The sequence below is a fragment of the Protobothrops mucrosquamatus genome, unplaced genomic scaffold (genome assembly GCF_001527695.2).
Source record: "Protobothrops mucrosquamatus isolate PMUCROS unplaced genomic scaffold, P.Mucros_1.0 scaffold851, whole genome shotgun sequence".
NCBI lineage: Eukaryota > Metazoa > Chordata > Lepidosauria > Squamata > Viperidae > Protobothrops > Protobothrops mucrosquamatus.
In genome coordinates this window covers 376,624-400,370 of record NW_015387106.1, presented here as the reverse complement: position 1 = coordinate 400,370, position 23,747 = coordinate 376,624, and the positions used below count along the sequence as shown (strand labels likewise).

Genomic DNA, 23,747 nt, shown 5'->3' with positions numbered 1-23,747 from the left:
CAGCATCTCTGGCTAAGTGGAGAACATTTTATGAGGATCTTCCTTGTGAACCTCATGTAACAAACACTTCTTGCACACTCTGGGAATGCAGTGAGGGTAAATGAGGGATGGGAAAAGGGGATTATGCTTGGTCAGGATGAAGGAAGTAGGAGGAGGAGACAATCAATAGAATGGAAGGATGGGAACCAAAATATGTGGAATTACGCTCAGAAGAGAAACATTAGACACAGGTGGAAGCAATGGGAATTTGCCCATGCAATTAGAATCCATCTTGATGGCACCTAATTAAGTGTGTGGTACTAATTACTCTTGCAGATGATGAGCAAGCTGCAAAATGAGGGTTTGGATGATCTGGAGATAAACGAAGACCAAATTTCTTGGATACACAGTTGTCCAATTAAAGAAAATCAGAGTGCTTTTCTTTCCTTCATCAGCTCATTACACATCCAGCCCAATTTTTTTTTTCTTTTAAAAAAGACATAACTAGAAAGAGGTACGTCTTCTCGTTCTCGTCCTCTTTCTTTAACCAAGAGTTGTTGTTTTTTAACTCTTGTACTCGAGAACAACTTTGGGGGATTAGAAACAAGGTCCAAAACAGAAAGAGGGAAGGTCGTTTTAGGAACAGCCTGAGATAAAGAACAGAATGGAGAGAAGAAAAGAGCAGTGAATTTTATTTAGCTCAGCATTGAAAATGCTTCATTTTTTGTTTTTTGTTTTTTACAGAAATCTGTTCACATCGATTCAAGTCAGGATGAGTAAAGGGGATTACTTTTTTCTACAGTGAAATGACAGCATTACCTCCCCTCCCCCATGACACGGTGCTCCTTTATATCAACACAAAGAAGGAAGATTATGGTAATTATTCGAACCACTACCAAAAGCATCCCTCTCTATCTTGATATAAAATAGAATTACCCTGTAATAGAAAATCCAAGATTCATTGTTCATTGGTGTACATCAATCTTTGCTGGTCTGATGCCCTCCAGCTGTGTTGGACTGCAATCCCATCATTCTCAGTTTTTATGCAAAGGAGAGAGGAGAAAGGACATGGGGAGGAGAAGGAGGAGGATGAGAAAGAGAAGAAGAAGAAGGAGGAGGAGGAGGAGGAGGAGGAGGAGGAGGAGGAGGAGGAGGAGGAGGAGGAGGAGGAGGAGGAGGAGGAGAAAGAGAAGAAGAAGGAGGAGAGGAGGACAAAGAGGAAGAGGAAGAGGAGGAGGAAGAGAAGAAAGAGAAGAAGGAGGAGGAGGAGGAGAAAGAGAAGAAGGAGGAGAAGAAGGAGAAAGAGGAGGAGGAGGAGGAGGAGGAGGAAGAAGAAGAGGAGAAGAAGAAGAAGAAGAAAGAAAAGAAGAAGGAAGAGGAGGAGAAAGAGAAGAAGAAGGAAAGGAGGAGGAAGAGGAGGAGGAGAGGAGGAAGAGAAGGGGGAGGAGGAGAAGAAGAAAGAGGAGGAGGAAGAGGAGAAGAGGAGGAGAAGAAAGAGAAGAAGAAGGAGGAGGAAGAGGAGGAGGAGGAGAAAGAAGGAGGAGGAGAGGAGGAGGAAGAGGAGAGGAAGAGGAGGAGGAGAAAGAGAAGGAGGAGGAAGAGGAGGAGAAGAAGGAGTTGTTAAAGCAAAGAAAACCTACTGCATCTTACTTGCAGAATAATATTTTTAAACAATCATTTTAAAGCTCTTGAAAGTCATACAACAACTGAAGAGCTTGCAACCTCCAGCAAGCAAAGGAGAAGAGCAGAAAAGATCTACAGCTGCCACTTCAAAAACTGACATTCTATCTTGAAATCACAAGTAATTAAGCCAGACTCTCCTCTGCCACCCCAGCGGGGTAGCTCTTTTTTCCTTCTTTTTCTCCTTAATTATTATGTTTCTGGCAGTTTTTCCCTCTCCCCCCATCTCTCAATGCACCTCTCTGATTATGCCAAAATGAACATGAGGAGGGCAGCAGCAAGCATGTCAAAGTGTCAAGACTTTTGACAAGCTCCCTTAGAACTGGTGGATTTTGAAGGCCAACCGGCACATTCATTTCATGCCGAAATGAAAGTAAACAACGGTTCTTAAAAAGGTGCCCCGTAATGTGGGCTCAAGGCCTGAAGATGCTGCTGTCTACTAAATGCTTGTTTATGTCTTTGCTCATGTGTTGATTTAAGGCTGCCCAAGCCCAGAGTGACTCTATGTAGCTTGCATTATAAACAAACAGAAGAAACAATATGAGACGAAGAAACACAAAACACACACCAAAGCCCAGCCAATTTTATCTAGTGGTGGAGGTGCTGGCTTAGAAACCAGGAGATGGTGAGTTCTAGTTCCGCCCTAGGAAGGAAAACCAGTTGGGTGACTGTGACGACCCAGGGCCCTGAACGGAGGCAAAGCACTTAGCTGGTCAGAATAATTGTCTTTGTAAGCACTGCCAACGTTCACCCAACAGCCCCCACATATGCTGGCACAAGTTCAAGAAAACAGTCAACGGAGTTCAACAGTTCTTTAAAGGAAAACAGATAACAAAGTATGATCTTTTCAATGCCCAGCTTGCCTGTAACCTGCAAACTGCAAAACTTAGGACAGCAAGGAGAACTCAGCAGGAAACAAACTTGATCCAAAATACAAAGAGTCCAGGTACAAGAGCTCATCACAAGAGTTCACGTTTGTTCCCGGCAAATGCCCCACCCCACAGCATCTCCTTAAATGCCTACTCCCCAGGTGTGCCTTGTGGAGTGGGGCGGGATACTGTCCTCCCGAGCAAGTGAGCCTGCCTCCGTTGTTCCCTCCTCCTTTCTGCTCTCCTTGCTCTGGGATCTGGTGGGGAGGGGCCTTGCTCCTCGCCTGAGCTCTGCCTTCCCTGTTCCAAACTTGAAGGGCCCTGGCCTGCTTCAGTCTGTTCCTCCCCACAGTCCTCCGAAGCCACAGACACCCCCTCCTGGGCCTCCACCGTGAACTCCATGTCGTCCTCAGAGTCAGGCTCCGACGGAGGCATGACACTGACTTTGAGTCAATCACCAGGAGATGGTGAGTTCTAGATCTGCCTTAGGCATGAAAGTTCACTGAATGATTTTGGGCCAATCACCAGCAGATGGTCAGTATATCCCTGCCTTAGGCATGAGAGCCAGCTGGGTGACTTTGAGCCAACCGCCAGGAGATCGTGAGTTGTAGTCCCACCTTAGGTACAAAAGCTGGCTGGGCGACTTTGGGCCAGTCCCTCTTTCTCAGCCAAACCCACCACACAGTATTGTTGTGGGTAAAATAGGAGGAGGAAAGAGTATGATGTATGTTCACTGCCTTGAGTTACCTATCAAGTTAAAAAGGTGGGATAAAAATCTAATGAATAACTAAAAAGAAACCAGAGGCATCTAGACAGACAAACCACAAGGCTGCACAAAATATGTATGACACAGCTCAGAGGTCACCCTGCTTTGGAATCAGGGATGGGAACCAGGTTTTTAGGGATTTACAGAACCCCAATAAGCACATGGATTCTGGGGGTTGAGTGCTACTCCACAGGGCATGTGCTGCAATAGAGTGCCTTTCTGTACCAACTGCATTTTGTGTATCTTTCGTCTCTGGTACTGTATGAGTTCACCTTGTTGTGCAATTCCTAGAGCTTCGGCAAAATCCTTGGTGACCTCTAGATGTGTCAGTCTTAATCTCCCATAACCTCTAGCCAGAAATAGATAATAAGAATTGAAGTCAAACATATTGAAGGTACATTGGACCAGAAGTCTTGTTTTACAAGCTCTGAACCAACAACCTTGTCACCAGGCAATGATTAATTTGTGTTTCTGAGGCCCAATCAAAAACATAAAGGCAGCCTAAATGATGGACGCCGGTTTTCTTGCATATATAGGAGAAAAACAATGCTATTTGGTCCTCTTTCTTTGTTTACCTCCTGCAAGCTGGTGGGCAATGAATTAAGCTTGCAGGTAAGATATGCCTACTAATCGATAGCTATTATTAGCAGTGTGAGGCAGAGAAGTCTCATTAAAGGATCTCTTGCTTCTGAGTCCAGGCAGGAATGCAGCAGAGATATCGCTGGGGTCTTTTTAGTGTAGATAATGAAGATTACAGGCAGACCTTGACTTAGAACCTTTCCTTTGGAGACCATTCAAAGTTCCAATGGTGCTGAAAAAAAGGACATATAATTGGTCCTCACACTTACCACTGTTGAAGAATCCCCATCATCGCAGGATCAGAATTTGGGACTTTGGGATGATGGTTGCAGCACCCCAGGATCATGCCATCACCATTTACAGTTGGCTTCCCAGTTAGCTTCCAACAAGCGAAGTCAACAGGGGAAGCAGGATTCGCTTAGCAACCACATGACTCAATTAACAACTGCAGTGATTCACTTGACAACCATAGCAAAAAAAAAAGTTTGTAAAATCAGGCAGGGCTCACTTGGCTTAACAATGGAAATTCTTGCCCCCATTTGTGGTCATAAATCAAGGACTGCCAGTATTCCTAGATTAGGGACATTTCAGCACCAGAGGAATGGACAGCTCTCCCTCTTCACAGGCACCTGTTCCTGAAATGGTTGAGGGCAAGGCAAGATCTCAGTTCCAGAGCTGGACAATGCAAAAATGAAGAAATCACATTTTCTCCAAAACGAACTTTCGGATTCCATTGCTTTGAAGAAAATGCAGCGGGATGGTAGAAGAGCTGGACTGTGCACAATTGTCCAGACCTAGCACGAGAAGAGGAAATTACGATTCCATGTTATCTTATTGCACAAAAATAGCACAGATTCTTGAGGAATATCTCCATATTGTGAACATACATGTGCCGAGGAAGGGAAGAAGCAAAAAAAACACACCACCCTGTCATATAAGAGTAGCAGAGGAGATGGCCTTCTGGTCAGCTACTAATTCAGAAGCCTGATTTTATTAATTAGCTGTCAGGGTTAACATGAGCAAGGTCAGGAGAGAAGGTCTATGAGAACAAGCCAATCAGCAGGAATAATAATGTGCACCTCTACTGAAAAATAATTGGTTCTCAGAGTGCTAGAAGGCATGGATTAAAAAAAGAGCCATGCTTCAGGATTGAACCTTGGGTTTGCTAAATATATGGCTTGAGTTTGCAGCTGTTGGTTTTCTTCATATTAACAGCTTTTCTAGTTTCTATAACAAAAACTATCTTATCAAGAGCAGCGTCCTTCAACCTCTGCCTGCGAGCCTCTGAGATCAAGTATCAGTCTGAAAGGGAGCTGACATTAGCTAAGATTTGTTGACTTGGTTTCTTTGTCTTCCCCTGAGCAGGTCCCAGCCTTCAAAGTCACTACTGTCATGTCTTCAGCTATTTCATCATATCTTAGCACAAAGATGTGCTGATATTATACTTATTTCACAGATGGAGAAGTGAGTTTTGCCATTTGACCAACATCACCCTGGAAAATCTCAGAAAAGCAGGATGCTCCAGCTCAACGCAACCAGGTCAAGGAGAGGAACGCAGACTGAAAGCCTGGAGGGATGATCCCAGAAATCTGCAAAAATAGCTGCCAAACTGTAATGCTTAATTAGGATCGAAAGGGAAAATCACTATGTATATGACTAGAAAGTAATCATATCAGCTGTGATGAATGTTGATTAAATTTAAATATAAGTGAAAGAAAATTAAAGTTAGCTTCTGGCCTGGACCCACCCACTTCTGTTTGAAATGCAGAACCAGGCACACAGCGCAGAGGCCATCTGTAATCTTCAGTCTGAAGAAAAAATGAGCAACATGCCAGCAGAAATTCTCTGCTTTTCTCCAGAACTAATAACCTGCATTTCATCTTAGGCAGCAGAGCTATCAGATAAATTTCGAAGAACCAGGTTTATTTATTTATGAATCAAATTTATATAGCCGTCCGTCTCACCGAAATCGAGTTTGGGTGGTGCACAATCATCAGATAAAAAGGCAACAAATACAGAAACAACCCAAAAAAACATTAAAATCCATATTAATAAAAATGATAAAAGCAAAATAAAAATAAAAATACAGGAGGATAAAAATGGCCACCTGAACGATAGAGCCGGTTTCAGCCCCAGGCCTGATGACACAGCCAGGTTTTTGGGAATAGCAAAAGGGATGGAGCTAATTTAATGTTGGGGGGCGAGGGGGGGGATCAGGGAATGTTCCCTAAAGCCAGCAGCACAGAAGAGAAGGCCTTGTGGAACCCACCCAATGAAGATTCTTAACCAAAGGTACCTGCAACGTGCTCTCTCTGGCAGATCTAATGGGATGGGCTGATGTAACCTGGGAAAGGTGCTCCCTCAAATGCTATAAGTGATGACGAGGTTGAGCCCAAGGGAGGGGTCAAACACATCATCAGTCCTGAGTCTTTTTGTGGCCACAAGAGATCTAAGTCCAGCCCACCTTGAGTTCCACTGACTCTTACCCATCACCAATTCACTTTGACTGTTAGTAGTTCCGATTCTTATAGAAAGCTTAAACTTGCAATAAACCTCTATATCAGTGGTTCTCAACCTTTTTAATTTAATTTAATTTAATTTAATTTAATTTAATTTAATTTTCCAACTTCTATGCCGCCCTTCTCCCCACGGGACTCAGGGCGGCTCACAGCATATTAAAAAAAACAACACAAAAAACATTTCCCCTATAAAACCAATTAAAAACCAAATATATTTATGGCTGTGTCATTATTAAAATCTTTAAAAAATTTTTCCCTATTTAAAATTCACCCTAGGTCAGTCCCGCTTGTTGAAAAAGCCATGTCTTGAGGGCGCGGCGGAAGGTTAGGAGATCCGGGATCGTCCGGATCTCGGNAGGTAAGATATGCCTACTAATCGATAGCTATTATTAGCAGTGTGAGGCAGAGAAGTCTCATTAAAGGATCTCTTGCTTCTGAGTCCAGGCAGGAATGCAGCAGAGATATCGCTGGGGTCTTTTTAGTGTAGATAATGAAGATTACAGGCAGACCTTGACTTAGAACCTTTCCTTTGGAGACCATTCAAAGTTCCAATGGCGCTGAAAAAAAGGACATATAATTGGTCCTCACACTTACCACTGTTGCAGAATCCCCATCATCGCAGGATCAGAATTTGGGACTTTGGGATGATGGTTGCAGCACCCCAGGATCATGCCATCACCATTTACAGTTGGCTTCCCAGTTAGCTTCCAACAAGCGAAGTCAACAGGGGAAGCAGGATTCGCTTAGCAACCATATGACTCAATTAACAACTGCAGTGATTCACTTGACAACCATAGCAAAAAAAAAAGTTTGTAAAATCAGGCAGGGCTCACTTGGCTTAACAATGGAAATTCTTGCCCCCATTTGTGGTCATAAATCAAGGACTGCCTGTATTCCTAGATTAGGAACATTTCAGCACCAGAGGAATGGACAGCTCTCCCTCTTCACAGGCACCTGTTCCTGAAATGGTTGAGGGCAAGGCAAGATCTCAGTTCCAGAGCTGGACAATGCAAAAATGAAGAAATCACATTTTCTCCAAAATGAACTTTCGGATTCCATTGCTTTGAAGAAAATGCAGCGGGATGGTAGAAGAGCTGGACTGTGCACAATTGTCCAGACCTAGCACGAGAAGAGGAAATTACGATTCCATGTTATCTTATTGCACAAAAATAGCACAGATTCTTGAGGAATATCTCCATATTGTGAACATACATGTGCCGAGGAAGGGAAGAAGCAAAAAAAAAAAAACCCCTGTCATATAAGAGTAGCAGAGGAGATGGCCTTCTGGTCAGCTACTAATTCAGAAGCCTGATTTTATTAATTAGCTGTCAGGGTTAACATGAGCAAGGTCAGGAGAGAAGGTCTATGAGAACAAGCCAATCAGCAGGAATAATAATGTGCACCTCTACTGAAAAATAATTGGTTCTCAGAGTGCTAGAAGGCATGGATTAAAAAAAGAGCCATGCTTCAGGATTGAACCTTGGGTTTGCTAAATATATGGCTTGAGTTTGCAGCTGTTGGTTTTCTTCATATTAACAGCTTTTCTAGTTTCTATAACAAAAACTATCTTATCAAGAGCAGCGTCCTTCAACCTCTGCCTGCGAGCCTCTGAGATCAAGTATCAGTCTGGAAGGGAGCTGACATTAGCTAAGATTTGTTGACTTGGTTTCTTTGTCTTCCCCTGAGCAGGTCCCAGCCTTCAAAGTCACTACTGTCATGTCTTCAGCTATTTCATCATATCTTAGCACAAAGATGTGCTGATATTATACTTATTTCACAGATGGAGAAGTGAGTTTTGCCATTTGACCAACATCACCCTGGAAAATCTCAGAAAAGCAGGATGCTCCAGCTCAACGCAACCAGGTCAAGGAGAGGAACGCAGACTGAAAGCCTGGAGGGATGATCCCAGAAATCTGCAAAAATAGCTGCCAAACTGTAATGCTTAATTAGGATCGAAAGGGAAAATCACTATGTATATGACTAGAGAGTAATCATATCAGCTGTGATGAATGTTGATTAAATTTAAATATAAGTGAAAGAAAATTAAAGTTAGCTTCTGGCCTGGACCCACCCACTTCTGTTTGAAATGCAGAACCAGGCACACAGCGCAGAGGCCATCTGTAATCTTCAGTCTGAAGAAAAAATGAGCAACATGCCAGCAGAAATTCTCTGCTTTTCTCCAGAACTAATAACCTGCATTTCATCTTAGGCAGCAGAGCTATCAGATAAATTTCGAAGAACCAGGTTTATTTATTTATGAATCAAATTTATATAGCCGTCCGTCTCACCGAAATCGAGTTTGGGTGGTGCACAATCATCAGATAAAAAGGCAACAAATACAGAAACAACCCAAAAAACATTAAAATCCATATTAATAAAAATGATAAAAGCAAAAAAAAAAAAAATACAGGAGGATAAAAATGGCCACCTGAACGATAGAGCCGGTTTCAGCCCCAGGCCTGATGACACAGCCAGGTTTTTGGGAATAGCAAAAGGGATGGAGCTAATTTAATGTTGGGGGGCGAGGGGGCGGGATCAGGGAATGTTCCCTAAAGCCAGCAGCACAGAAGAGAAGGCCTTGTGGAACCCACCCAATGAAGATTCTTAACCAAAGGTACCTGCAACGTGCTCTCTCTGGCAGATCTAATGGGATGGGCTGATGTAACCTGGGAAAGGTGCTCCCTCAAATGCTATAAGTGATGACGAGGTTGAGCCCAAGGGAGGGGTCAAACACATCATCAGTCCTGAGTCTTTTTGTGGCCACAAGAGATCTAAGTCCAGCCCACCTTGAGTTCCACTGACTCTTACCCATCACCAATTCACTTTGACTGTTAGTAGTTCCGATTCTTATAGAAAGCTTAAACTTGCAATAAACCTCTATATCAGTGGTTCTCAACCTTTTTAATGCCGCGACCCAACCGGTCGTAAGTCGAGGACTAAACCGGTCATAAGTCGAGGACTAAACCGGTTGTAAGTCGAGGACTACCCAACCGGTCGTAAGTCGAGGACTTTCCCTGCCCGGGAGCGCCGTGCATGCGTGGTTCCGCCCCCTGCGCCGGCCGAGGCATAGCTGGCAAGCGGCAGAGATGGAGCAGGCCGACCACCAGCTGGCCCAGCCCAAGGGAGGTAAGGCACCCACCGGAAAAGGGGGAAAAAAATGGCGGACAAAAAAAATGGCGGACAGCCTTGCTTGGCAACCCCCATGAAATGGTCGATCGACCCCAAATGGGGTCCCGACCCACAGGTTGAGAACCACTGCTCTATATTCACTCAAACTGCCCGGATTTCCTGGTCTCTCATGCTTGAAAGATGCCATGAAGCCCCTAAAACCAGCAGCTTGACTTGGATCTTGAAATTGGCAACCAAAGCACCTCATGGAGAAGAGGGGTAACACATGACTGTTGACATTCCAGTCCAACAACGTATATAATGTTGACAGTTCTTCATTCTAGGATGGTATCATCGCAACCCCATAGAAGATTCTGCTGAGCAAGTACACAACTAGATACCTAGGCCTAGAAGATGGTACTTCATATCATCTCAAGGACTCCTTGCCTGAGTAAATCAGGGAAGAATCTATTCCCAGGTGACAGTTGCAATCTCTCTTAAAAATTGGGAGGAGTCTGGTAGCATCTTTTCTGACTAGCTTTCAGAGAATGCCTGACACCTTTTGATGTACATGTACATTCATAGCATAGCATAGCATATTGTATTGTATCATGTCAATATTTCATCAATAGATATATTTGATCTGAATATATCAATATGTCAGGGAATCTCAGACATTCTCAACAAATACAGTGGGGTTCTAACACAATACAGTTGTTTATTGATAAGGTACTTAAAATCTGTTTCACAGGTAAGCAATCTGTATTCTCCTCTTCTCCTCTCTCCCTCCCCCCCCCCAGTTTAAATCCTACATCGGTCTACTCACTCTTTGGATATGATGAAGTGAGATGCAGCTGAAGAAAGCTGATGATTTTTAATATAGTTGTTAATTAGAAAGGGCACTACCAGATTTTTTATATTTTTTGCCACTGTAGACCAAAGACTGTCCTCCTACACTCATATTGGGAGTAAATCAAGAGTATAAACAGCCACCTTCAGGTTATCTACAGGATTACAGAGAAAAAGGTGAATGGCAAATTTCCTTTTTCAACTGGAGAACCCCTTCCAGCATTAGAAGGATATCCAATTCTTGGGCGGATGGAAATGAAGAACAAAAAAGATGGATGAAGGAGTGGGATAAATCTTGCAAGCTTGGGATACAACATGTGAAGGCATCCAGGAGCTCCACCACCACTATCAACTTACACTATCTCTTGACTAGGCAACCAGCTAATTTTAGAATTGGTTTAGTTTATGTTTTGAAACTTTTGATTCTGGGTTTTGTACTTTCATTTTTGTTAAGGGCCTTGAGTAAGAAAGTAGGGTATTGGTTGAATAACTTGCAGACAGGCATGTATGTCAATCATGGGCACAGTGGCCTCCTTACCCAATCCACTTAATGCAGCAAGATCAAATATACTCACACTTTAGTGTATTCCCAGGTCACACATTGTTGATGTGAGGTGCCCTGGAGGACAAATAGAAAGAGGGGGATGTGAATGGGGAACAAGGCATAGTACACCTAGCCCTTCCTTCCTTCCTTCCTTCCTTCCTTCCTTCCTTCCTTCCTTCCTTCCTTCCTTCCTTCCACTTTCAGATATTAATTTCTAATTCCTCCCTCAAAGGGAATATTAGTAAAGATTTAAGAGGCTACCTAAGTATTTGATGCACGTCAAACCATGTCGCTGTTTCCTATATTCCCTGCTAGACAGTAAAGTATTGCAAAAAGGCAGGGCAAAAATGAAGTATAAATGGCAAGAATAAATACACAAGGGAGAATTTTCCCCCCTTTCTCTCTTAATTACAACAGATAGGGTAAAACTCTTTATACTGATCTAACTAAAGCAAAAAAAATAAATTAAAAAATCCTGATTTTCTTTTCTCCAGCAGTGTTTCAGGAATAAAACTAAAATAGTGGATATATATATATACACACACACCAATACTCTTTATTTTTCTGATACTTTCAGCAGCTTTTTATCCTACAGATGTTTGTTGACTATGATCCTCTTATGCTGCTCATTAGGGAAATTCACCCTCCCTTGAAATCAAAGTCTCATTTCAATGTCAAAACACAAGATTACAAGTAGTACTTGAGTTACAACCAATCTGAAAACAGGGACTTACAACCTGGATTCAATGTTCCCATGGTTGGGCCCCCTCCACAGTCAAGTGACCCAACTTTGCTCGGCAACTTGGCCACATTTATGGCTGTTGGCAGCATCTCATTGTCACATGACCATTGTATGTTTTACAATAGTTTTGCCAACCTGGTGTTTACATCTGGTTTTTAGCAAAATCATGACCATGACAAACCATTGGTTAATGACTGTGGCATTTGGTTAATGACCATGACATTTGCTTAATTACCACCACAAAAAAAGGTCATAAAATCAGGTGACCTGCTTTATGACTATCACAACTTATGACCCCAATGTTCTGGTTTCATTACGGTCATCTGTCCAGGACTACCTGAATAGACATTTGTCCTGACTACGTTCCCAGAAAGCAAAAAATCAAAAGATCTGTTTTTCTGCATCCAGGGTTCCCTCTGAACAAATACTAGGTTTGGCCCAGCCTTGGCTACTCAACCTCCAGCCATAGAGCGTTATTTTGTAGCATAAAGTGATAAGTGAAGGAATGGGATGTTTAAGTCAAGAGCTTGTCTTTTAATTATACTGGGCTGGACTACTCTACCCACTTCAAAGGCTAAAGTGCCACGGGACCCCCCCCACTTAATAATAATAATAATAATAAAGTTGGAAGGGACCTTGGAGGTCATCTAGTCCAACGCCCTGCTCAGGCAGGAAACCCTATACCATTTCGGACAAATGGCTGTCCAGTCTCTTTTTAAAAACTTCCAGTGTTGGAGCATTTACCGCTTCTGGAGGCAGGTTGTTCCACTGGTTAATTGTTCACACTGTCAGGAAGTTTCTCCTTAGTTCTAGGTTGCTTCTCTCCTTGGTTAGTTTCCACCCGTTGCTTCTTGTCCTGCCCTCAGGCCCTTTGGAGAAGAGCTTGACTCCCTCTTCTTTGTGGCAGCCCCTGAGATATTGGAAGGCTGCTATCGTGTCCCCCCTCATCCTTCTCTTCATTAAGCTAGACATACTTACATTGATAATATGGGACAACTCCACTGTAATCAAAGGTTCCATGGCCTTCGTTGGTGGCTTCACCGTCACCATGAGAACTTTGGACATGACTGCCAGAGGACTTCTGTTGGTGTAATTTGCAATGTCACTGGAATGAGAATGCATTCAGAATACAAATACACCACCAAGGTATTGCTGCAAGCACGTTGCCAGATGGACTTGTTAATTTGGTAGATCCACTCACCTAGGAGGGGGCAGAATTAATCCCAAGGTGCGGTACAGGATGGCGCCAATGACAAAATAAGCTGAGTCATCTGTTTCTTCAGACAGAGGGAGAAAGAAGGACAAGAGCCACAGGGATTAACACAGCAGCTAAAGGGTTGTTTGTGGGACATGAAGTTGGGACTTTGTTGTCTTAAACAGGACTCAAAGCAATGAGAAGATCTCAAAACTGCAACTGCCAGAATGAACACATGTATAAGATTTCATGAATAGGTTAAGTGACTTATATACTGGAAAAAAGAAGGAAGTGGTGTCAAAATTGTGCAGCTGTAGAATTGCCTCTATCATGTTCCTAGGGAAACTGCATCAGTTGAATATCTGTCTGGAGAATCCTTTCTGGGGCTAATGTTTGTGTGAAAGACCAAAGCAAACTGCATCTGCGTGAACCAAACCAATGTAGAGTACAAGAGAGAATCCAATCCTTACAACTCAATCAATAAGGATTTTAAAACATCTTTTTTTTTATGCTGCGGTGTCATTTTTCTGGTTGCTAAGTGGAAATTCAAGCATAAGGCAGGCTGAACATATGCGTTCATTTCAGCTTGATAACATATGCATGCACAACTTATAAACGGGGCTATAAATATCTAAGCCTCACATTCCCACCTCTGATCTGAAATCTGGAGAAAGAGGCTGGACTTTCACAATAGCAGAGACAGAATCCGTAACTGGGATGCCAAATCAAAATTAGAAATATCACATCCAACTCTGTGAGTCAGTTATAATAATAACAACACTTCAGCCCAGCCTATATAATAATGTCTGTAAGCAGAGATTAGCAATAATGTCAGAGACAAAAGAATCTGGCTTTAAAAACTGGTGTTTTGGCAGTCATGTCTAAGCAAATAAATCCAAAATGTTCTGAACTCTTTCCAATTTATCTACAGTATAAAGATTGGATTTTTTTTTTTTAAAAAAAAACCTGAACAGAACACTTCACAACTCCTCCTTCTCTTTCTTGAGAGTAGCATTATTCCTCTATGATTATTCTAGTTTGCTGATCTTAAACACATCATTTCTATGAGTCTTTATCAGGTCAAAGCTGTTTTCAAAGGGTGAACTGTCCTTTTCCCCCCTATTCTTAAGAGAAATATACAGAAGGCTCAAACCTAAGAAAGGCTTCATTTTTATGATGCAGCAATAAAGTAATCCTTTATTCCTTTGATGGATCTATTAGGGACTAACTTCAAAATGTCAGCAGGGCCTGAGCAATGTCAATGGCCAGTGTTTCTCAGCTTTCAGATGGGTGGACTTCAACTCCCAGAATTCCCGAGTTGGAGAATTCTGGGAGTTGAAGTCCACCCATCTGAAAGTTGCCAAAGGAGAGAAACACTGGCATAGGCAGTTTGGTGAGCTCTTCTAAAGCCTAGCATACTTCAGAACCACCCATTGCCTCCTAACTCAATGGCAGAAGAGCATCTTGGAGCAGGTGTCTTCTTCAAGCTTCTTCATCCCTCCTCTAACCCAGGGGTAGTCAACCTTGGCTCTTTTATGACTCGTGGACGTCAACTCCCAGAATTCCTGAGCCAGCTAAGCTGGCTCAGGAATTCTGGGAGTTGACGTCCACGAGTCATAAAAGAGCCAAGGTTGATTACCCCTGCTCTAACCACTACTCCTTTTCCGCCCACCTCCATCCACCATCACTGAGTCGGTCCCTTGTGGAGGCTACGTACCAGATGAGGAGAGATTGAGGACTTCTTTGGGAATGAAGATCTTGTCTTCGGAGTGGCGGGCCCAATCCTTCATGCCCCGACGCCCCTTCATGGGGAAATTGATATCACTGGACACAGCAGAAACCGGCTCTCTCTGGATGCTAATCACTGCCAGGGGAGGGAAGGGGACAGAGAGGAGAGCAGGAAAAAAGGGGTGGGCGTCACCCTGGGATAGATATTTCAGGAAATAAAGCGGACTTGATCCTCACTCTTAACTTCATGGCCTTCTAGAGCAGGGGCAGAAAAGGAGTGGGACACTTTCCTTGCTGGCCATCAAACTCCCGGTTTGCTACAGGGTTATAAAGGTTGTTTTAATTTTAAAAATGCAGAGGACATTCTGCAAAGCTGACTAAATACCATTAAGTGGAAAAAATAGCTGTGAAGGTCTGGAGGTGGAAAAAACAAGGCAGAATATCCCACCATCCAATATTTGTAACAATAACTAGATGTATCCCCTGAAGCCACCGCCATGAAGTCCACAAAGCAAGTTCCTGGGTCTGAAGAAGACTCTGTCATTGCCCAGAGTCCATTCTCAATCCTCCCAAAAAAACTATTCCTCTGTCCAGTCCTTTCCAGTTGCTTACCCAAGTTGTCCGTAACAATAAGGGAACTCTGGAAAGCCTTGAGGGCACCTCCTACCAGATGGATGAAATCTTCAACCACTTTCATGAGGAGGACGGAACCAGGCAACACCTGTGCAGGGAATGGAGGGATGAGAATTAATGGGTCAGACCCCCCCCCATTAATTAATCCCCACTCCAGTGGGAATGAGAGACTTCCAATTCCCACCATAGGCACAGGTCCATGCCCAGCAACTCACCTGTTGGGCATCTTCCCATTTCTCCCTGTTTTCTGCATCTATCATGTAGCTCACAACCTGGAAGAAACGCTGGAGGGAGAGAAGAGAGAGTGAAGGGAAGAGGCCAGACTGTGCCGAGCAGTTGTTAATATTTATGGCAATTTGGCCTCAGGCAGTTTTCTCAATTTCCCAGCAGCAAATTCCACTCAACCCCATTTTTATATCTCTTTATATAGTGGGCTGAAAATCATTTGCTTGAATATTCATGCTCATTTTTTTTTATCATTCGCAGGCATTTTCTAGGACCCCCTGTGTTTTTGCAAGTCGTTTCTGCCATTATTAAATGTAGAATTTTGTACATATCTGCCCTTCCACGATTGTGTGCGCATATTCGGAGTGATGCCCGTATTGCAAGCTTTCTAAAAAAAAAAAAAAAAAAGAGTTCTATTTATTTTGAAGGCTGAAATGGATCTGTTTGTGTATAAGTTAACATTAAGCATTTTTTTTTATCCTTTCCCATCTTTGTGTAAAGCTGCATTCTGAACGAGCTCAAAAATTAAGAGGCAGAATCCACCTGAGATATTCCACTAGACATCGTAATGTGTTTCTTTTGCGTTTCTCTAAAAATGCCTCCTGGTGAGGCATAGATCAGAAGTAGAAAAACTGCTTTGCATACAAGTTCAGCCCTAACATGTCCAGATTTAGCTGAAGAAACTCTTGCAAACCAACTGCTCATTAGCCATTGTAAGCCACATGGGAACTGGGTGGTTGGGCTTAAAAAGCCCATTTGATGTGTTCTTGTTATCACATGGTGCCTAAACAAATAAAGATATAATGTCTGCTTATGATGGCCTAGTTCCAGGGTAGGCAACCTTGGCTCTTTTATGACTCGTGGACTTCCACTCCCAGAATTCCTGAGCCAGCATGGCTCAGCTTGGAAACCTCTCCCTTTCTCCTCAGCGTGGCTGGCTCAGGAATTCTGGGAGTTGAAGTCCACGAGTCATAAAAGGGCCAAGGTTGCCTACCCTTGGCCTAGATGTTAGGAAACGTGGCTCTTTTATGACTTGTGGACTTCAACTCCCAGAATTCCTGAGCCAGCATGGCTCAGCTTGGAAACCTCTCCCTTTCCCCTCAGCGTGGCTGGCTCAGGAATTCTGGGAGTTGAAGTCCACGAGTCATAAAAGAGCCAAGGTTGCCTACCCCCGGCCTAGTTCATTCAACTCATATGGAAAGGGGTTGGGCTCCACAACTCAGCTTCATAACCCACAATCTTCTCAAGTCTCTTTTTGATCTGGTCAAGCACGTTGCATGGCTGAGTAAGGGCATTCAGTGGCATCGTCCTAATTATCTCAGTGGACTGGATGACCACATAGGGCTGGTGCCTGGTGGGGAGAACCCTTTGTACAGAAGACATCATATATTTTGTCTTGTTTCAGCCTGCATGGAGTATTCCAGCCATCATATCTTCCCAATGGAGGAAAGAAGAGATGTGATGTCTCAACCAAGAGAAACTGGTCCTGGTTCTTCCCACCTCTGGGAAAGCAGTAGGTGATTCTGGAATTGGTAACCTCCCACTTTCTTCAGTTGGGCCAGTGCTCTGGAGCCCAATCAGCAAAGCAGGAGAGAGTCTGCGGAACGGGCTTCATTACAGACTCCATGGAATGGAACTCCCCATACCCAGAACACATAAAGCTGTGCTAGATGGATCAATAATCATAATAATCTCCATCTTAAAAAGTGGTGCCACCAATGGTAGTGATCTGCTCTCCTTTTACTGCAGGGCTCTTCAAACTTGGCAACTTTAAGACTTGTGGACTTCAACACCCAGAATTCCTCAGCCAGCCATGGAATTCTGGGCACTGAAATCCACAGCTCTTAAAAGTTGCCAAGTTTGGAGATCCCTGCTTTACGGGGAGTATTTCTGTGTCTCTGTGTAAAGGACAGCATGGTTCCTGAAAACCTGAATCAGTAGATGGAAGTTGTTGGGGTATATTAGGAGATCCATCCAGCAGCAGTAGCTGTCACATATTCTGATGTCAACATACGATAACAATATGTGCTTGATGACATTATTATGCACATGCCACAATTACAAGCAAGCATGTGAGTCATAGTTTTTGCATGATGATATCAGCAAGCATGTGGCTTTTTGGACACCATGCTCCCAATCTTAGCCTATGCAATGTGACCAGTCTCTTCAGCTTCAATGACCTCATGAACTTAGAGACAAAGAATGGTTTCTTCTCCTTTGGATGTCAACATAATACCTGCACATCATCTGAGGAAGGAATATAGGTGGCTCTTTTGTAAGTATCTGTGACATTGCGCAGGATCTCCACTGAGAAGAGCAGGTCCCCACTGTAATAGCTCCGGCGGGCAACAAGCTCCAGCAGGCTACGGACCACCTGAGACATACCCTCACCTGCCAGCATGCGCTGGCCCTTCGCCAGGTGCTCACGGAGCTTAAGGATGAGATGGAAAGGGAGAGAAAGGGAACAAGGTCAGATCATGAATTACCACCAAAGATATTTTGCTCGTGAGAAAAAAAAATCATTGCAAGCATCCTGGGACTTCTACTTGTTCCTCAGATATAAAGATGAAGATCTGAGTGATTTCTGCTAGGGTAGTCAGGACTTTTGCTCCTTCTGTGGCCAACTGATTCTGCACCAACTGATTAGCACCAGATGCTCTTTCTCCTCAACTTGAGAAGAGGCCCTCCACAGAAGCCCACAAAGAGAACTGTATTCCAGCAGGAGCTGAGCCTAATGTCCTGAAAGTTGTTTGGTTGATTTGGGTCCTTGCACCGTTTAGGAGAAAGAGCCAAGCTTAACTTCTCCATACCAAAACCTCAAATCTCTATGAATACCTTCATAGGTCAGGGGTTAAAACTTTCAAGATCATAGAGAAGAGCTTCTAGGGCAGTGGTTCTCAACCTGTGGGTCGGGACCCCATTTGGGGTCGATCGACCATTTCATGGGGGTCACCAAGCAAGGCTGTCCACCATTTTTTTGTCCGTCATTTTTTCCCCCTTTTCCAGCGGGTGCCTTACCTCCCTTGGGCTGGGCCAGCTGGTGGTCAGCCTGCCCTGTCTCTGCCGCTTGCCAGCTACGCCTCGGCCGGCGCAGGGGGCGAAACCACGCATGCACGGCGCTCCTGGGCAGGGAAAGTCCTCGACTTACGACCGGTTGGGTAGTCCTCGACTTATGACCGGTTTAGTCCTCAACTTATGACCGGTTTAGTCTTTGACTTACAACCGGTTTAGTCCTCGACTTACAACCGGTTGGGGTCGCGGCATTAAAAAGGTTGAGAACCACTGTTCTAGGAAAGCTTCAGCAACCCTTCTTAAATTCTAGCCACAAATAATGGAGAGAAAATCCAAGGAAATAACTCATCAGAAACAGAGAAATACAAGGTTTCTGGATCTCTTCCATTCTCTCCCTAAGGCAAGATCTTTATTTTTCTCCCTACTTCTTAAGACCTGAATTAGTAAGTTTGTCCAGGTAAGCAACTTTTGGCAACTCAGCTAAGGAGCACAAGCTTCCATGCTCAGCCAGATTAACACAAACCTCAATTTTCCCCTTGTGAGAATTTACCGAGGAATCAACACCTAGGATTATACTGCTCAGCCAATGTTAATTTGATGAAATAATTCCTAACACCCTGTCCTTCATCTTTATTGCCAGAATAGTTGTAGGTATTCTTATTTTCTATCGGAGCATGAAGGAGAGCCAGTAAAATGTATTGAGAGGTAGTGGACTGAGTGCAGGGGCCCCCAGGTTCAAGTCTTCCCTCATCTATGGAACTTCCTGGGTGACTTTGAACAAGTGTCTCTCTTTCAACCCAGCCTCCCTCACAGGGCTGTTGTGGGGGGGAAATAGAAGGAGGAAGTACTATACACACTGTTTTGATTCTAAACGAAAGGGCAAGCTATAAACCTCACACAAATCAATCTCAACACCAACTACCAGTGATTGATTGACCTAGGTCAGTGATGGCGAACCTTTTAGAGACCAAGTGCCCAAACTGTAACCCAAAACCCACTTATGTATCGTCGGGTGCCAGGTGGGCGTGGCCCATTGGGTGGGTGTGGCCTGTTGAGTGGGCGTGGCCCATTGGGTGTGCGTGGCTTCGGTGGTAATGGCACACTGGGTGGGACTAAAACGTTCAATCAATTCAACTTTGTGAGATTTTTTTTTCCTGCAAGAAGTTGAAATTGATTGATTGATTGATTGAACCTTTTTTTTTTTTTTGCACACGGCGGCGGAGGCCTAAAGCGAAAAGGTTTTATAAAACTCAGCTGAAGGCCTAGGACTGGGGCGATGGCGCGGGTGCCCACAGAGAGGGCTCTGAGTGCCACCTGTGGCACCCGTGCCATAGGTTCGCCACCACAGACCTAGGTTTTATGTGAGGATTTGAAAGAGGAGGACAAACCTGACCCTCTGCCTGTTTTTAAAGTGTGGTCTGTGGGTGTGGGTGAGAGTGTGCATAAAAGACAGAGCATCAATGTGGAATTTTGAGGGAAATGGCAGGAAGGGGTCATTCTCCCTGCTAAGGGAATTCAGGTCTTGAACATCTGTGGAAGAGTCGACTTGTGCCTGGAATTAGCAAGTATTTTTTCTCTCTCCTGGGATCCAGGATTTTGGAGGCTTAAACACCACCACCCCTTCACAATAAAGTTGGTTTTACAAAAAGTGAACCGAAAGCAAGCATGTTTGTGGGTGTGTAGAGAAAGGAGTTAAGCTAGGAAGATGGCAGAGAGAAGACAGAGAAACCTTTTCCAACCCAACATCAGACATCTCAGCAGGCTTCAGTGGTCTTCAGGCAGGAAGAGAAAAAAACATCTCATATTTGAGGGGCTGTCATACAGAAGACCGGGGGGAGGGTCGACCTATTCTCCAAAGCACCAGAGGGCAGGGCAAGAAGTAATGGATGGAAGCTCATCAAAGAGAGCTCCAACCCACAACTAAGGAGAAATTTCCTGTCCGTGAGAACAATTAACCAGTGGAACGGCTTGCCTCCAGAAATTGTGGGTGCTCCATCACAGGATGTTTTCAAGAAGAGACTGGACAGCTGTTTGACTGGAATGGTACGGGGTCTCCTGTTTCAGGAGGGGGTTTGACTAGAAGTCCTCCCAGGTTCCTTCCAACTCTTGTTATTTGATATTCTGTCAAGTCTCGGTGCTGCGAGACCATAGAGAGGCAAAAGCGAGTGACGGAGAAGGAAGAGAGTCCAACTGGAGCAGAAGTTCTCAACCTTGGCAACTTTAAGACTTGTGGACTTCAACTCCCAGAATTCCTCAGCCAGCAATGCTGGCTGAGGAATTCTGAGAGTTGAAGTCCACAAATCTTAAAGTTGCCAAGGTTGAGGACCCCTGACTGGAGTCTGAAAACCCACAAAAGCCTGAACGCCCAATCAAGCATGCTGCATGCGGTAGCCCAGAGCTCTAAAAACTAGCATGGGGGGGGGGAATGTAGTCCAGAGTTGCAGGAGGGGGGGGGCTCTTTCCCAGAGACCAAAGAGACAAAGAAACTTGGAATCTCTGGAATGCAGAAAGAGAGGGAAGGCGGACCCTCCCTAGCAATTCACAGGAGACAAGAGTTATGCAGATAAATGCTTTGCTCCTGCCAGATTTCTGTCTATAGGCAAACAAGATCAGAAATGAGGAGGGGATAAGCCGCCTGGGAAAGCCAAGGGAAATCATCCAAACAATTAAAAAACGAAAGTTAGAATATTTCGGACATGTGATGCGACACCCAGAAAAATACGGCCTACTCCATTTAATCCTCCAGGGAAAAAAGATTGAAGGCAAACGAGATCCAGGCAGAAGAAGAACATCGTGGCTTCAAAATCGAAGGGACCGGTTTGGACAAAACTCAGCAGCACTTTTTCGTGCGGCTGCTGATAAAAACAGGATCGCCAACATGATCGCCAACGTCCGATAACGGATAGGGCACAAGAAGAAGAAGAAGGCAAACACAATAAAGAAAGTAGTCAGAAGGAACTCTGTGTGCCCATCCTGCTTCCTTGGACCTGACACAGCTCCACAAACAGAGGACTATGAGTGATAGAGGTGGGGGCGGGGAGAGAAAAGGCTACCTACAGTATAAAGGAGTGAAAATGGGTTTCCGTGTGCAAAGGGACCAAGATTGGGCACAAGAGCTGAAGATTCCATGGGGGAAAGGAAACATTTAAAGAGCAAAGAAAGAGTTAAGATAAGGAAACATGCTGCTACAGGCCTGGGAATAGGAACACTGAAACAGAACACGGAGAAAGAGATTTAGAGATTAAATATGAATGGAAATAGCTGTAAGCTGATAGCAATAGGAAGCTAAAGTAGCCTCTCTTCCTCCTCCATCCCTCAGCTCTGAGTGGTTTTACAGCTCCAGGATGATTTTTCTCTCACTGCCTGAAGGCTACAGATAGTCCTCCACTTATGGACGGTCACATAGTGGCTGTTCAGACAACTGCCCAAGATTTGAAGTTCTGACATCTGCCTCCTCCCAACAGCCATGTGACTGCACTTTACATTGTTTCCGGGGAAAAAAAAATGCCCATAGTGAATAATGGATTCATTTAACAACCATGATATTTGCTTCATGGCCATGGTGTTTACTTAATGACCATGATATTATTATTAATAATAATAATAGTAAAGTTGGAAGGGACCTTGGAGGTCATCTAGTCCAACCCCCTGCTCAGGCAGGAAAGCCTATACCATTTCGGACAGATGGCTGTCCAGTCTCTTCTTAAAAACTTCCAGTGTTGGAGCATTCACCGCTTCTGGAGGCAGGTTGTTCCACTGGTTAATTCTTCTAACCATCAGGAAGTTTCTCCTTAGTTCTAGGTTGCTTCTCTCCTTGATCAGTTTCCATCCATTGCTTCTTGTCCTGCCTTCAGGCGCTTTGGAGAATAGCTTGACTCCCTCTTCTTTGGGGCAGCCCCTGAGATATTGGAGCACTGCTATCATGTCCCCCCTCGTCCTTCTCTTCATTAAACTGGACATCCCCAATTCCAGCAACCGTTCCTCATATATTTTAGCCTCCAGTCCCCTAATCATCTTTGTTGCTCTTCTCTTATTGTTAGCAACAATGCTGTTTGCTTTACAGCCAACACGAAAAAGGTCATAAAATCAGGCAAAATAACGTTATGACCATCACTATTTATGATCAAAATAGTGGGTTCAATCACGGCCATAAGTCAAAGATTATCAGTGTGGCTGAGGGAAGTTCTTGCCTTTGAGTTGGAGATTTCTCCTTCCAGAGACTCTGCAGTCTTCCTGGCTTAATTTCTTTTTGATATACGAACATATGTGCTTACTTTCAGTTCTCTATTAATATAACAACAACAACAACAAAACCCTCTTTCCAATATAGCAGCGTGGCTGTGTTAGCCCTCCTTTCTAGGTAGCCCCCAAACCCTGGATCCCAGGAGGGAAAAAATTCATTGCTCCTTTCAGGTTATAAGTTCACATCTCGACTCAGTTCACATTGGACGTTGACACTACTGCAAAAGAGAAGAACAGCTGGATGTTACATATTTTATGTCTCTTGCCCACAGTCCTGTTCCTCCTCCAGCCCTTCTCTGAACCAGAGAGGAGGGTGGGTAAGGTGGCACAGAAGAAAGGATTTCCAAGTTGCCTTGCCAAAAATTTGCACCTACTGAAAGATGTAAATATCGGTACTCGTGGGAAATGCAGCGGGCGAAGCTGGGCAGGCTCCAGTAAGCCACACCGTGGTTGTTGAGCAGGCACTGTCGGCTGGCAGATCCTAAAAAAAGAAGAAGCAAGTCATTGGTTAGTGCCCATCACTCAAGAGGCCAGCACATCCAGCCCCACTGAATTCAGTCACTTATTCCTCCGTTGTTAGCTTGGGGACCAAGGGTTTTGAAGGGACCCTAATGGGTTATCACCTCCCCTGCAATCCAGATGTCAACGAATTAAGAAACACTGACTCCCAGCAGGGAGGTGTGGAGATCAGAAATGTCAAGACAACAGCCACAACTTTATATGGAACCCACCATCTTGACTTCTTCTGAACCCCTTGAGGACATCTTTGACCCCTGCAGATGATTGGTGGGCATTTACGAAGAAGGCTTAGCAACAGACCAAAGCTGTTTTATGTTCCTCAGTTTTAAACTGGGCACATTCTTTCGTTTTTACGGCAGATTATTATTATTATTATTATTATTTCAATTTATATCCCGCCCTTCTCCCGAAGGACTCAGGGCGGCTCACAACATTATTAAAACAAAGAAAGACCCACACACCCCACCGAATAAAACCAAATTAAAACCAAAATTTTTATGTTGTGATAATTAAAATTTCTAAAAAACCCAGTTTAAAAATCCTCCCTAGGCCAGGCCC

General features: G+C 44.0%; 1 protein-coding gene across 1 annotated transcript in view; it reads right to left on the bottom strand.

Annotated features, from left to right (window-relative positions):
* Nucleotides 1–23,747, bottom strand: part of ADGRB2 (adhesion G protein-coupled receptor B2) — a 161,347-nt gene that overhangs the window by 61,202 nt on the left and 76,398 nt on the right. Inside the window, exons 9-16 of the mRNA XM_015819030.1 lie at nt 23,045–23,151; nt 17,653–17,847; nt 15,407–15,475; nt 15,171–15,279; nt 14,548–14,694; nt 12,837–12,912; nt 12,614–12,716; nt 10,925–10,968 (exon numbers count right to left, since the gene is read on the bottom strand). Coding sequence (XP_015674516.1) covers nt 10,925–10,968; nt 12,614–12,716; nt 12,837–12,912; nt 14,548–14,694; nt 15,171–15,279; nt 15,407–15,475; nt 17,653–17,847; nt 23,045–23,151 — 850 coding nt within the window. The remainder of the gene's footprint in view (nt 1–10,924; nt 10,969–12,613; nt 12,717–12,836; nt 12,913–14,547; nt 14,695–15,170; nt 15,280–15,406; nt 15,476–17,652; nt 17,848–23,044; nt 23,152–23,747) is intronic.